We start from the raw sequence: 15692 nt of genomic DNA, 5'->3' as shown, positions 1-15692 counted from the left end.
GGCTTTTCTGCCTCTCACCACTCCTCCTCCCCACCAGAGCCAAATAAGGAACTCTGCAGTGAATCCTGCACTTCATAATTTGTGTGCAAATTATGAGAACACAGGAGGCAGAAAAACCTGTTCCCACTCCAGTCATGCCCCCCCACCACCCCACTTCCCCAGCTGCATTTGCTCCCCATCATTTGAGATTTCAGGTGTTCAAAGCAGTCACTTAGCAGTCTTCCTTCAAGAGTGATAAATGAGTTTGCATTTTACCGTGGCAGGGCAGACCAGAAATGCCTAGAAATGAGGGTGACAAAAAGGCAGCCTCAAAAAAGCTAAACCACACGTTTGGAGGGCCCCTCCTGCCCACAGCTAAGGAATGCTTGAAGACCAGAAGAGCTTTTTCATCTGAAAGGGTAAGAGAAAGGAGTGGGACAATCAAATCTGGTTTCAGTTTATTTCCAGAATTTTACTGTACAAAATATGCAAAGTGTAAAACGGTTTTATGTTTCAGTTTAAAAAACAACAAAACCCCATCCAGCTATAACTTAAGAGAACCCAGCTTGGAACAGAACAATTTACAAGGCTAAACCCACAGTGCATTAATGTCACAGACACCAGGAATTTGCTTACTTAAGTTCACAATTAGAAAAGAACAGAAAGACCATGTACCACTGCAGTTAAAGTCACATGTGCAAAGAAGAGAAAAGAGAAAGAAATGCTGGTTAGTGTCTATTAATTAGAAAACCTTGGCAAAACCCTTCTTACTATACACAGTGTGTGTAGAAAAAGTATTACACAGTGATAAAGGAGGGTGAGGGAAGGGCATTTTGCTCCCACCCCCTTCCCCAAGACACAATAATGCTGAATCAAAGAAACAGGCACAGGAGAGTGTAAGATTCCTTCACAGTAATGCCTGTTCAGGTATAGTGGCCACAGCATCTCCCCACTGTGCACACAGGAGATACCCCCAAGCATTGTCAGTGCTGGTGAGAGGTGCCCAGGAAGCAGCCAGAGGGAAGGAAGGAAAGATCCCCTCCCTCCCTCCCTGGGCAGAGCACACCCAGGGCAGGGCCGGCTGCCTGCTGCCCACAGGGCTCCATGTGCACCAGGGATAAAACAGTGCTGGAGGGAGGCAGAGGGGCAGGCAGTGCCAGCAGAGGGGTGGGCAGTGCCAGCAGAGGGACAGGTAATGCCAGCAGAGGGGCAGGCAATGCCAACAGAGGACGGGCAATGCCAGCTGCACCGCTCTGCATGGGCCCAGAGCGATCCGCACCACTCACAGCTGTCGGAAACGGCAACTTTTGGACTTTTGGTGATCACTGATGGGAGGCAGCAGCCTGAAGGCAGGAGGATGCACACTCCTGCAGGAGACATCATGGCCCAAAGCCATCTCTTTCAGAACAGAAATTTGGGGAGTTTCCTTTTTCTTTTTTTTTTTTTTTTTTTTTTTGTTTTCTAAAACCAGCTCAATTCCAAGAGCACTTCCTTCTTAAGGACAGCTAAAACACTGAGCCACCAAGTCTGGCTTGAGGCTTGAAACACATATAATGTGCACACCAGAGGGGAAAAGCACACAGACACACACAAGCTGAATGAGAAAACACCTGCACACACACCTCATGAGCAGCTGGGCAGCACTGAGCCCATGTGAGGAGCCAGCGTGGGACCAGACTACAGCACTGTTGCAGAAGACTGCAAGACTTTTGTTTACCCTTTGAAAAGGGCAGAATTAGAAGTTTGGGTGAGCAAGATGAAATTGGCTTGAATAGGTTTCCATGTTTAGCAAGTTATGGATCTTTTCAGTTTCTTCAGCAGCAAGTGTTGGAAGTGAGCACATCTCAAACAAGACCTTTCAAAGTTACTTATGTGGGGCAGGACCAGCTCCAGGTATTTCTTCCATACAGCTTTTGGCTGAACTCAGGAATCTGCAACTGCAGATTCCCAAGGCGTTGCACAGAGAGCCCCATCCCAAAGGAAAAGGTCTGGAGGCTTAATAAGGGTTGGGATTTGTTCAGATCTCCAAACTTGAGCCTTCCTGTGCACTGCCTCCAAGCCTCCAAGTGCAGCCTCAACACCTCCCAGCCCTGCAGATTCGCTTTGGAGGGGAGTGCTACAATGCTTACACTTCCAAGAGTGCTGCCTGCTCAGCTTCCAGGTGTGGGAAAGGGCACTGAGACCCAGGGCAGCCTCACAGAGTCTGCACCCACCCACAGCTGAAGTCACACGGCAGTGAGAGGCCAACAGATGTGACAACAACACCTGCCCATGCCCAGTTACAGAACTGGCAAAGTATTAAGAGTAGTATCTGCCCCTACACTCCTGGAAGCTGCAAGAAATTCAAATATTTCAATTTATAGCCAGGAAAGAGAAAGCCAGCTTTCATGGAAACCCACAGCCATTTCCATCTGCTCTAGAACACTTGAAAGTCTCAGCTGCATCTGGTTTTGCAAGATCTCAGCATGGCTTTGGATTTAGGCTGTAACCAAATCCAAGAGGGAAAAAACCCAAAGCCTTTAAAGTAGCACTTAAGTTACAGCATACTTGAGTTACAGGAAATGTGCCAACATGGAAGAGAGGAGTGGGGCACCACCACTCCTGGCTGGGCAGCACAGCACCCTATCAAATGGTTCAGCTCCCAGTGAAGGACGTCCAGTGCAAGGATCATCTCCAAAGGGGACACTGACCATTCCATCACCAACAGGACGATGTTAAAAAAGTTAAAAAACCATCTGAAATCTAATAAACCCCCCCACAATTCCCAACCAGGTACAAACATCCAGACTGGAAGAGAGGAAGGAAAACATGTGCAAGGAGACAGTGCAGGATAGGAGAGGCATTCGGAGGAACAGCCTGCACTTGGCTGGCAAACCCTCCAAGTTGTATTTATGCTCAGCTCTTGGCAAGCTTGGCAGAAGTAAGGGCTGCAGGAATTGGATCAGAGCTTCATTCCCTATGACTCCATTCTTACTCATTAGCTGGCTATAAACAGAGTTAAACAAACCAGTGCGCACTCACCGCTCAGTATTTTTCACAGAGTTTGAATTCCTACAGATGCCACAGATCCAACCGTGCATCTCAAAGCACTTGAAAGCAAGTTGAGTTTAGCCTCACAACACCCCAGTGAGGTAGGTATGACAGTGGTCCCCTGATTTTGCATGGAGAAGGGAAGCAAGAGAGACCCCGAAAAATGTCACTAGAAATATCAGAACAGGGACTATGCAGGAATCATGATTCCCCTTTCAGTCTGTCCTCACCTCTAAGCAGCTGCACCTCTAAAGAGACCTCTGAGAGAGTCCTCTCCTTCAGATTTCATCAGGCAAAGCATTCATGCTGCTGATATAAGGAAGAGCATTCAATGTAGGAGTTGGCCCCTGCTGACAGTGTCCTTTTTGGCAGCAGGCAGAAAAGGCAGGGTTGAACCACAGCACAAAGATGAAGAAGCAGGCCCAGACTGAGCACACGCTGCTTCCGTCTGGTTCTCCATGTGTTAAAGGATTTAACAAAATTAAGACATGAGTTTCCTGAGCAGATACTGTCAGACAACCCCTCCTCACAGGGCAGGGAAAAGGAAAGGGGAAGGAAATCCTGGGAAAGTAAAAAAGTTTTGCAGATGTGCCTGTGACAAGGTGCTCTCACACACAGGGCACACCCAAGCCCTTGGCAAGGTGGTTCTTGTTCTGGCTTCACAGAAATGAGCCAACTCAGCCACAGGCAGTAGCCTCCACACAGGTATTAAGCGTTTCACAGTCTCCCAAGCTACTCCCAGTCTCTCCCACCCTGCTGGTTATGCACATCATAAAAGCCAGGTGTAGGGATCTTCAGTAGAGCCAAGTGTAAGATACTTTATGTTCACCTTCCTTTTTTTGTTTCTATCAAAGTAATAAACCAACATATTTTTTCAAAGTAAAACACTGCGAAGGCCACAGTCAATAAAGGAGTCCTCATACAGACTACCAGAAAGCCTGATCTGCCAAAAAATCCAAACACTGAGCTTAAAGAGGGGAAAACACTACCTACTTCTCATCCTTTAAGGGCAAAGGGCCTAATCCCATCATGGGCCGTGCCATCCAGTTTCTTTACAACCACATCTGGCACAATACACGGACTAAAAAAGGGCCCAGGAAACAACCACGTGCTTGTAAGAAAGGTGCAGGAAACTACAAGTGTCACTTGGATGGGCAATCAGCACTTTGGACCCTCACTCACCCAGGTTCTCCCTTGATCCCAAGAGAACTGTTGCACATGCCTCTCCACTGCTGCTGAAGCTGGAAGAGGATGGACCCTCCTGCCCTGTTCCCAGCATCCCTGTTTAAGGTGGCTGCTCCCCATGGACACCAGCCAGCCCATGCCTGCCATGGGAAGGGCTGGGAAAGGCCAAAAGGGACAGGAGGGGCTCCTCAGAAGACTGTGCAGGCTGACAATGAAAAGCACTGACTGACACACTGCTGGAATTAGGGCCTTCCTGGTTAAGACATCCATACGGAGGGCAGGCTAGATCCTGCCCGATAAGGAATATTTGCATGGCAAAAGACTGAGCAGAATAAATTGATCATTTACATTCACATGGATCTCAAGGGACCTTCAGGTCACTGCCAGCCTTGCAGCTGGCTCCAGTCACTCCATGCTCTGTGCTGGCAATCACACTTCAGACACTGATTTGGGCTCGCCATTAAAAACAAACCTTCCAAACTCAGGTGTGACTAAATTCACACATGAAAGCTGCACTGGTGGGCCAAGGCAGCCTCACAGACAAAACTGCATCCTCAGAAGCAGATCCCAACGCTGAGCAGAAACTCCCACAGCACAGCAAGGCCAAGAAAGGCAGGCAGATTTTCAACATTTAGGCATTGTTTGGTATTTCTTAGCTACAGCTGAAGGCGTACGGTGTGGAAGGACACTGCAGTGTTTTCAGAGCACAACAGTTCTCCAAAGCAAGTGAATGGGGCAGAGGTCAGCCTTTCCCTGGCTGTTCTCCTGAAGAAAGTGTTTTTGCCCCTCTTTTCTCCAGACACACTTGAAGCTGGCTAGAGAGGGAGGGGCACATTCCTGCCTGCACCCCCTTCCCCTCAAAGAGGCTGTCAGACGTAGGGAGGGTCTGTGATTTATCTAAGGAGCAGCCAGCTACTTACTGACCCTGTCCCAGTGCAAATACACAGTCTTTGCAGGTGCAAAAGTAAGCAGCAGTGCCTGGAGAAACATTCAGAAAGCCAGAGGAGACAGAGAGGAAGCCTTGGGCCTGCCTGAGAGAGATGCTGACAAGCAGGACAGAGAAAAGCAGGGGAGAGGTAGCAGGGAGCCGTGACATGAAGAACAACTTAACTAACAAGCACTGAATAAGGAAAAAAAGATAAATTGAAGAACTGCAAATGGGCTGATCCAGTTCAAGACAAGCAATTTCACAGAGGGTGAAACCATCCCATTATGCCCATACAGGTCTGGCACTGACAGAAGAGGCACGTGGCAAGGAGGATAAGAAGAATAAAGAATAAAAGTCCCCTCACACCCCCACCCTTTGATATTCCCTCCTCCCCAGGTGAGCAGGGACTGTGGCACCCTGTGCCAGGAGATTTCTGTGAGGGACAGGTGAGCAATGAGCCCCCAGGAGCAGCCACAGGTGGCAAGAGCAGAGACACAAGGGTGCAGGCGTGCACGGTGTAAGGCAGCGCTCCAGCAACAACTCTGACACTGCAGCCGTGCAGAGAAAGAGAGCGTGACATTTACAGGATGCCTGGAAAGAGGGGCCAAGAAAAAAATCTGTTCTGTCTCCAAGGCTGAGCTAACTGAGCCAAGTCGCCCTGTTGCCTCTTAAGATACTTCTTCCTAGATAAGATATCCCAACTCCCCCCTCCCCTTTCCAAATAAAGTGCAGATGGTCAAATATTACTGGTCCATCATCTGCCAGTTTCAGTCAGCATTGGGGAAATTAAACCCAAAAGCACAATATTGAAAAAAAAAAAAACAAAAATAAAAATCTCCCAACAACCCACCCTCAAAATCCCTTAGACTGAAGTCTCAGACTGTAAGCGGAGGACAAATTTATGAGATTTAGGGTCTATGAACTCTTCTGAGAGTTTGATGAAGGGGATTTTTTTCACATTAACAACAAGGCTGAAGTCCAAGCACTTGAGGACAAACACGACGCCGTCTTGCAAGCCGCTTGTGACCGCTTCCTCGCTGACCAGCGTCCACTGCTTGGAGAACCAGCGATCCCTGTCGTACTGGAGGGTTGGGCCTGGGTTGAGGTAACGCTCCAGGAATGCCTGCCAAGAGCAGGACATGCGTTAGCACCAGCCCCACAACTCGCCCTGCTCTCCTCCCAGCCCCAAGCCCCAAATACGGCGCCGCGAGCACGGGCTTGCCATGCTGCAAATTGTTTCGGCTTTAACACTTCAGAAGACATCTTCTCCCCAGTCCCTCTCAGCTTTTCAGGCCCAGGAGGAGACACAAACATCAGGAGATCCTCTTTCAATTCATCCCAGCAAGTTTGCAAAGTTATAGCCCTGACTTCTGCCATCAGCACAGCCATCTGGCAGCAGTTCAGTAGAGCAGAGGTAATTTCTCCCCTACCAGCCCTATAACCGATCCCAAAACTACAGTCCCAGACAGGACAGTGGCTCTCTCCTTCAGGCCAAGCTAAGGTGGTAAACAGATGTCTCCGTGTTTTCAGCCTGAGGGTGCAAAACTGAAAACAGAATGCAAAATGCCATTTGACCTTGCTTGTATTTTGAAGTCCCTCTGCAATCCTAATGGCAGCAGAAATCCCCTTGCATACCTGGGCAAGGTCCCAGGCGGCTCACAGTGAGAGGGTGCTAAGCCCCATCTCTTGACAGCATTTCTGCTCTTACTGCAGTAAGTCGTGGGTGAATGTCCAGGAATAAACCCTTCTCTAGGACTGGGGGTGTTCTTAGAAAGGAAGGTAGAGCGTGGGAAGGGAACTGTGTAACCCTTTCCTCTTATCATTCAGTCCTTCCCCATGCCTGCAAGTCAACAGTCACAGCCTAGGCATGAAGCAGCAAACTATGATTGATCAAGCAGCTCATGAATTAGAAACACTGTCAGAGAGACGGAGATTTAGGCAATCATTAGCAGTCCAAAATGCAGCAAGGCAGAGGGGGCAGAAAACCAACAAGATCCTTTGCAGGTTGCCACCTGCATCATCCTGCTACCAGAAGCCAGCTGGGAAAACTCCTGTGACTCAAAGCCACCCTTTCAAACATTTATTAAGCATTTCCTTTGCTAAATTGGATTCAAGAACAAATACCTCATAGGCACTTTCAGAAAAAAGGAGACAGAAGATGCTGCAGAGGAAACATTACTTCCCCTCAAGACCTGGTGCAACCTACACCACACTGGTCAATTCACAGGGAGCAACTACGAAAGCCTTCACTCACCTGCCTTGACAACTTTCTGTTCTGCCTGCGCACACAGATGTGCCACCCCCTTCTCCCTCCCTCCTGCAGCATTAGAGAAAGCATTCACTACCTTTGGTGTCATGTTGTTGGTGATGCAGAAGGACAGGTGTTGCAGGATGCTCTCCATGCTGTGGTACTGCTGCTGGCGGGTGGTGCGAAGGTACTTCTGCAGGGCCCTCGCCATGGAGGGGAAGATGGCCTGCGCTGCTTCTCGGGGGTCCATCATCTCTCCTGGAGCCTTCTGCTGCTCCTCTGCCTGGAGGCGTTTGATGTGAGTGAAAGCCTCTTCTACTGCAACCACGAGCCTGCAGCAAAAAAATCAGGGCAGCAAGAGTCATAACAAGAAGTAGGATGGGCCTGTGTTTAAGGCAGAGCCTGGGAGTCAGGATTTACAAGGCTCCTGTTCCCACCTGCCATCAAGTCACTGCCTGCCACCAATTTACACAAAATCTTCTCTACTGACAGACTGAGGGGTAGAGAGCAGCTCTTCCTTCCTTGCTCAAGCCATTCAGCAACTGAGGGCCATAAACCAGGATTAAAGTTGTAAAGCCCTGAGCACTGCACTTGGCTCTGCCAGCACAGCATGAACACGAGCGACATGACTCAAACAAGACACAGCTGCCCTGGCCTTTAACGTGGGTCTGAGTACAGCAGTCCCAGCACACAGGACAGGCAGGCACCCAGGGGGAGGCTGCCCACACCCCAGTGTCACCCAGGACACAGCCAGCTCCGAGACACTCTGTGCTCACAAGCGCAGTCTGCTCTCCCATTTCCACCCTCTGGGCACAGCAGGACTGCCCTGCACCCCTCCACTGAAAGGCAGGGGTGAAAACACTCCTCCATCTTCACTCCTAATACTGTAGCTTAAGGCATCCTCTGCAAACCACTCCTGTGTTGGCACAGGTGAGCAAACACGAAGCCCACACCATAAAAGGGAACAGGTGTCTTATGACACTCATTCCTTTGGGCTAACTTGCAAGTGAGGGGCTACACTGCAGCTAGTGAGGAAAAAACAATAATGGAAGAGCCACCCAACAGAACTCTTCCGCCCCTTCAGACAGGACTTGTTTTATACTTAATTTCCTCTCAAGTCACCAATGACTGTCCACAATGATCTCAATATCCAAAGCATCTTAAAGCCAGGGGCAGCTGCCTCACCACAAGCAGAGGTACAGCATACTGCATTCATACTGTACATGAGGAACAGCACGAGAAGTCCTGATCTTTGCCCATTTTATTTAATTTGACATGGGGGAGGCGGAAATCAGTTTTAAACTCCTGGCCTGAAACATCTGGCCTTATCTAGTGACTGATGGTTTCCCCTCTGACTAAGCAGTTGCTCTAACCAAGCTCAGCAAGCACAGGAGATGTGCCCAAGTTAGGATGCTACACTTCACAGAAGGGCAAGTTTAAAACTTCCTATTGCTCTGAGGCTGGAAGAGGGCTTAAAAGACAGAGGCTACAGAGCACAGGTCAGACTGAAGCAGGCAAGGAGGGGACGCAGTGCCAGCACTTTCCCAGTGAAACAAACTGCCAAAAGAAAACTCAAAACAAGTCAGCTCCTTCCAGTTCTGACACATTCCTTCCAAACACAGCTCAGTTGCAAGCCTGCCCATAAGCAACTTGCCTCAAGCTGTTAGGCATGTTAACTACAGACTGCAATTAGGCTCCTGAGCAAACAGGGGCACTGTCTCAGGTCACCTCAACAAAGTATCAACTCTGCAGCCTAAGCATGACTGGCAGAAGACATATCTATGTTTCAAAATAAAATGTAACTGCTTGTGGTCAAGTCTTTCTGCCTCAAAACACAAATATTCTCCTCACCTACGAAAAGGCAACACCAAGCACTCCACTGATCATGTCCCTGCATTACTTCAGCTGAAAACTTAGGCATGAGCAAAAATAATGGGATTTCCTCCAGCAAGTAACTACAAACTTGTCAAGCACTGGGCTGCACCCGAACCCAAGACACTGCATTAGCTTATCCACCTTGTATACCTGAGCTCAGCTGCATGCCCGTTCTTCCGATAATTCCAGCTGCAAGCTGCCACCATCCCTCATGCACGTGTGTGCCACAAGCTCCCTCCCTGTGACAGATTCACAGCCAGCCCCCCATGCTGGGCTGGGGGCACCCACGTGGCCCAGCCCCACAGCAGCAGCAGCAGGGGCAGGTGCCTTACCTGGCGCGGCGTTTCCTGACGCGGCGCTCGTGGTCGGCCTCCTCGTAGTAGAGCTCGTTGTGGCTGGAGTCCCTGCGCCGCGCGGCCGCCGCGATCATGGCCCGCGACTGCCCCGACGCGTTGTTACCCGGGCCTGCGGGGACAAGGACGGGCACACGGGAGACAAAGGAGGTGTCAGTGCCACAGGGCTGGGGCTGGGACACACCAGCACCCCAGGGCAGCTGTCACTGTGCTCTGGGGCTCCAGCCTGCACAGCCAAAGCTACAAACCCTTCCCCGGTCCTCAGGAGCTCCGGCAGAATCCCTGCAAGGCAGCACAGGCTTGGAGAGGGCTTTCTGGCATGTGGACAAGGGAAGTTAGTTGGGATGGAGGGTCTCACACAATATACACAAAGGCAGAGTCAGGTGAGCATGCCAAGGATGCAACTTACCCCCCATTATATATGCTTTCAGTTTGAAGGCAAGGGCAGCTGGAGCATATCACATTTCAGCATCAAGACAGTGTGAGAGCACAAAAAGTGAGAAGTTGGAAAGAGGAGAGAGACAAACACAAGAACATAATGAGACATGGAGATGAATAAATGAAAGCCAAACTCCAGACAGTTATTCACGGGAAGGGGAAACAGGATGCAAGGGACAGCAGGGTAACCTTCAGACAAAGCATGGGGTTTCCCAAAAGGGCAGATGCTGGCAGAGCAGCAGTCCCACAACAGGGTAAGATGGGGTCTGTATGTGTAGCAGCTTCTCATGGCACTCTGAGCAGCACCTGTCCTCAGAGCTTCTGCTGCTGTTAACAGATCCAACAGAGCCACAGGAACAGGGAAGCTGCAATCTGCTCTGTAACACCCAGTCAGTCCACAGAGCTGTCTACCACAAGACCTTAACTAGTGACCTTAAAATATAGTAGTAGGTTCTTCAACTCTCCCATGAAGCCCTCAGCTCTGGCTTTTCAGGTAGGGAGAAGAAAAAGGCTGTCCCAAAAGAGTTTACAAGCTCTTCTGTCCAGACAGAGGGCAGAGGTAGGTCTACCCAAAGCTAAGTGGTAGTCTAGGACTAACTCCAAGCCACCAAGAGCTGATTTGTGCCAAACTGCTGTGGCCCACATCCCCAGCTGGCAGTGGTTAAGGCAAATCAATTGCACAGACACGCTCAAAATTATTCTGCTCAAGCAAGGGCAACTCTTTTTAATTTTTTTCCTAAAAAGCCCAAACCAGATTCCAAGACAGAAGCCTGAAACTCAGCAGTGGGAAGAACAAGCACAAATAGCTTCTTAAGACTCTAAACATTTCAGACTTTGTTTGACAGCCCTGAAATGGAGGATATGACTCAAGGGAAACACTAGCTCCCAAATTTGGGTTACATCTTTAATTTGCCTCATTGACTATACCTGGAAATGAAAATCCTGGTTTTGAAGGTGAACCTCCCCACTCTGTATAAGAGAGATTACAGCAATATGTTTTTCTTTCCTGGCTGCTGCAGTATCAAATACAAAAGCTGTCAACAAATTAGGCTGCCTTAATAGCATTACTGTCTCTTTACAAGAAGGGTATAAGAGACTGTCAGGCTGCCAGGGTATGAGCTGCAGCCAGGACTACACTCTGCTTTGTAAGATGGATGGAATCTTCTTAAGGACATGCTTCTAAGCCTGAGATTTCCATGTCCACAAAGGCAGCAGCATTGCAAACAGAACAGCCCAGGCAACCAGTACTGCCCCAGAAGGGAAGGCAGGAGTTTCCAGGCCCTGGCAGGCTCACAAGCTTGACACTTGGAAAGGCTGCCAGCCACATCTGCAGCTTGCTTCTGGTTCCTTCTCTTCTAACAAAGCCTCATGAGCTAGCAGCTTCTGAGCCACTCACTCTACCAGACTGACAGTGCTCCTCTGAGCCTGTCCCAGCAGGTGCTGCAGGAAAAGAGAGCACACCAACTCCTGAAGAGATGCTGCAGTGCAGGAGACCAGCCAGCCCAGAATGGCACACCCTGCAGCCAGCCCAGCAGACACCCCAGGCATCAGGAGGCCCTCACCCTCCCTACAGCAGGCCTCACTGAGAGCAAGCAGCTGGAATGAATGATTGCACCTCTAGAAAAACACAGCATTTCTGTTTGCACTGTTTGTCTGATTCCTTCCCCTCTCCAACACAACTCAACCAAGGGCAGCACTCCAGGCAGCAAAGGACACGTGATGGGCAACCTGTCCTTCCCCTTCCTCTGGCAGGATGGGAATATCTCACTGCAAGGATCTAAACCTCCAATTAATGTTATGGATCCAGGAGTGCTGCGTGAGGTTGGAGAAGCCTTCAGGAAAAGGTCTTTGAAACTCACCAAAAATGAAAAAAATCCAAACAAATCAAAAAGGAAAATGAAAACAAAATATTCCATACCTATAAGGTACTGAAACTTTGTTGAAAGCAAAAGAATCACATCTCATGTTTTTCAATATGACAGATATTCTTCACCTTTCAGTCTCCATACCATGCACACGGAGCCACCTTGCCCAGGTAAGTCCCTTCAGTCTCCTCTTCCCAGCTCTCAAAGCCTTTCAATGCTAACAAATTCAAGGGCAAGACGTGCCTTTACCCCATTTTGTCACACGACTTCAGCCATCCTTCACCATAAAAGCTTTGCTACTCAACCCTGACTCCTCCAAAGGAATGTGCACCTGTATAAAGGCTGCTGGGCACACCCTGCTTAAAAAGCATGGCTTTCACCGATAGGGTTTAAGAGTGTCAAATTATTAAGTCCAGTTTTCACTGCTTAGAGCATCCGCATATCCACCCATCCATCCCCTTTTCTAAAGCCCCAAAGCTTGAAAACGGTTTGTAGAACAGGCAAAGCTCAATGGGGATCGTTATCTGTGAATTTCCATGGCCACGGGTGAGCCAGGCTCATTTAGTGCTGAGGCTGCGGCTGATGAGCATCGCTTTCATCAGCCACTGCTGCTTATACCGCAGCTCCTTCACCTTCCTGAAGGCTGCATGTGAAAGCAGCACAATAAACGACTGGGGAACTCATTAAGTTAAAAGTTGTGTTTATTGTCCTATCACAACTAAAGAGACGACCCAAGGGTGACAAAAAGCAGAGGCTACTTGAAACAAGCAGTGGTGCTGAAAAGTGTCAAGCCACATGACAATTGAACCCGACCCAAAACCTGACCATTTCACCTGGCAAAGACAAAAGCCTTATTGTGGGCTAAACACATCTGTAAAGTCATCTGGAACTGGCAAACTCAGCACTGCTAGGAAGATTTCCAGCAAGAGACAAGGACTTGGCAAAGCAAAAAGGTGAGAATGCGTGCATAACAAAGCATAAAGCAAATCCAGCCCTTCCCCGTCCCACTCAGTCTCAGAGATCACATTTTACCTCACCTACCATCAACATTGTAGACTTTCAGGCCAGCCATGTGCTTGGCTGCTCGGGATTTGGAGGCTGTTAACAAGGCTGGGTTGTAGACTGTGAAATCTCGGTAGTAATTTTCCAGAACCACCAGTGCAGCTCGTTGGATGCTGGGGAAAGAAGAAAAAACAAAATAAGATAAAATCCCTCAGATAGAAATAAGCTCTCTTGTTTCCATAAAATATATTAAAAAAAAAAAAAAAAAGGAAGGGAGAATAGTGATATTGCATGGAACAGAGCTGTCATACCTACAGGACCGTGCAATACACAGACTATTAATTACTCTCTCTAGGACCTGAAATTTCATTTGAGATGCAAGATAAGTATCTCTGCCCTCAGCTCAATAGGAGGATGTCAGGAAATCCCTAAACAAGGGCAGCACATAAAGTGAAGCACTAGGCTGCCTGCAGCACGGGAAATGACAGACCAAGAGCTCAGTACAATCCCTGAGCTGCAGAGACCTCGCTCAGGCTGAACACCCCAACACCACACGGGTTTTGCTGCAGCTGGCCGGCCTGGATGGAGGGACCAGCTCCGGATGGATGCTTTTCCCTGTGAGTCACCTCCAGGTCCCCGGACCTCCTCCATCCCAGCACCAGAGTGCGATCTCTCGAGCTTTCACAGCAAGATAAGATCGCTGCCGGAGGAGCACGGCTGCCAGAGACGGGATTACTCAGTACTGCTTGTTAAATCCCTGGCTAGGGACAACGTGAGGAGCAGCGACACTCCTCCCTCCATCCCTTTGAAGGGATGCCTCCACATAAAATGACGACACAGGGGAGCAAAACAAACACACGCGCCAGCAGCAGGAAAGGCTCATCCCAGAGGTATCTTGCTTTGCGATCATTTTGACATCGGAGAGAGATGTCTGTAGGCACTGTTACCAACAAACAGGGCAGCACTTCAAAACAAGCCCGGGCTCTGGTGTTTAAGGATGCAGGAACAGGACACAGCTCTCTCCAAGCTGCCCTGGCTCTGTGCCTCAGCGTGGCACCGGCACTCTCAGCAAGTCACCAGGATCACCCATTCAGCCAAAGGGAGTTTGCCAAGGACCGCACTAGAAGCAATTTTTGTGCGTTCAAAACTGAAGTGTAACTGCCAACACATTTGTTGCCAGTTAATTGGAAAGGTCACACTCACCAACAAAGCCTCTCCGAAGGAAAGCAAAAAAGGTGTTCTCACACATGTTACAGCACAGGAAGAAATCATTACAAGAATGGTAACGTGGGAAAATAAGACATTAACAAATTAAGCCCTAAATTCAGTGCTCTGCACTGCCACAGATTCCGTGTGTGTTCCCGGAGGAGCAATTTACATTTTCCTGCTCCTTGTGCTAATATTAAACTTCTGCATCACACCCAAGTAATTTAAACACACACACTCATCCCACCATCCTCACTCTACAGCTGCCATACTCCCACTGATCAGTGAATGAAGCACAGATGCTGGCCCATTCAGGAGATTCTGAGAAAGAAGAACAAACCCAGACCTGTTCACTGAGTAGCTTCATCAGTCAGTATTATGGTACATCATCATTCACTTGCTGTGTACCTTAGAGATGATGAATTTAGCTTTTAAAGCAAATTCCATCCTTAGGATTGTTTGGAAGGATCCAGCTAGAATGTATTAAAGAAGCTTTACCTTTCAGGTGCCACTCCTTCATATTTCCTCAGCTTACATTTGGTAAAAGCAACTCCACTAATGCACTCAGCTACTGATTTGTGATAAAGGGCCACTAGTTAACTAAGGAAACAATTTTCCTTTGATAAAGAAGTACAGACTGACCCACTGCCAGACACACATAGATGCTGACACAGAACAGGTGAAAGCAGTTTTAATTCCACGAAGTTCTGATTTCTACAGCTGAATTTGCTGCAGCCTATATACAAAATTTCATAAAAGTAATAATGTGGCAGAAGCACATATTCCACCTTCTGACTGCATTCAAACATGATCAGGTTTTTCCATCTCTGCTTCCCAGGAAGATAAAACTCCACAGAGTTTCATCACAAAACACCAATTCAAAACAGGAAGAGAAAAATTAACAGAGTTGTTCTCTGTTAATACACTGTATTCATTTCAAACAGCACTGGAACTTCCATCCCGCCAGTGGGAAATGTTTGGGAGCTCCACTGACCAACTTGCTCTATTAGGACAAAACACAATGCATCACAGCAGAGAATCATTTATTTTATACACACACATTTTCCCTGGACCCCACCGACAGCATTATCATCAGGATGCCGGTTTTCCCCACCCAACATCCCTTCCATCCCCTCATTAAATAACCCTCCCCACCAATTCATTGGCATGTACAGTCAAAATCTAAACATAACAAAGCTTTTACATTGCAGCAAGCAATGATTATCGTTCTGAAAATTAAAGCCCAGGTATTTGTTGCTGATGCAAATCCAGTAGAGGCTCAATCCCACACATGAGATAGCCCAGTCACACGGAGGAGTCTGTTTTCTGGAAGAGAAATGTAATAAACATCAGTTTCCTGAATTTCTACCAGCCCATTTCTGTCTCCCGTGTAGTCCATCGTAAGCGTGGCAGGTTAGGAAGACAGCTACAACTACAACTCTTCCAATTCTGTTACAGGAAAAAAAAATAATTAGAAGCTGCCGACAAGTAAATTAAAAGGGCCACAATGATTTGCAAGAGCAAGGAAAAGGTTGAATCAGAGCCTCCTGGGCTGTGTTGCTCAACCTCTTCCCCCACATCAA

General features: G+C 48.4%; 1 protein-coding gene across 1 annotated transcript in view; it reads right to left on the bottom strand.

Moving 5' to 3' along the window:
- Positions 1–412: 412 nt before the first annotated feature.
- The window catches only part of VANGL1 (VANGL planar cell polarity protein 1), a 46307-nt gene continuing 31027 nt past the window's right edge, over positions 413–15692 (bottom strand). Inside the window, exons 5-8 of the mRNA XM_063148376.1 lie at positions 12943–13076; positions 9578–9710; positions 7468–7702; positions 413–6245 (exon numbers count right to left, since the gene is read on the bottom strand). Of these exons, the coding sequence (XP_063004446.1) occupies positions 5985–6245; positions 7468–7702; positions 9578–9710; positions 12943–13076 (763 nt within the window). The 3' untranslated portion in view covers positions 413–5984. The remainder of the gene's footprint in view (positions 6246–7467; positions 7703–9577; positions 9711–12942; positions 13077–15692) is intronic.

The sequence above is a fragment of the Melospiza melodia genome, chromosome 2 (assembly GCF_035770615.1).
Source record: "Melospiza melodia melodia isolate bMelMel2 chromosome 2, bMelMel2.pri, whole genome shotgun sequence".
Taxonomy (NCBI): domain Eukaryota; kingdom Metazoa; phylum Chordata; class Aves; order Passeriformes; family Passerellidae; genus Melospiza; species Melospiza melodia.
The sequence above is the reverse complement of the archived record's forward strand: the minus strand, read 5'-3'. Positions and strand labels throughout refer to the sequence as shown.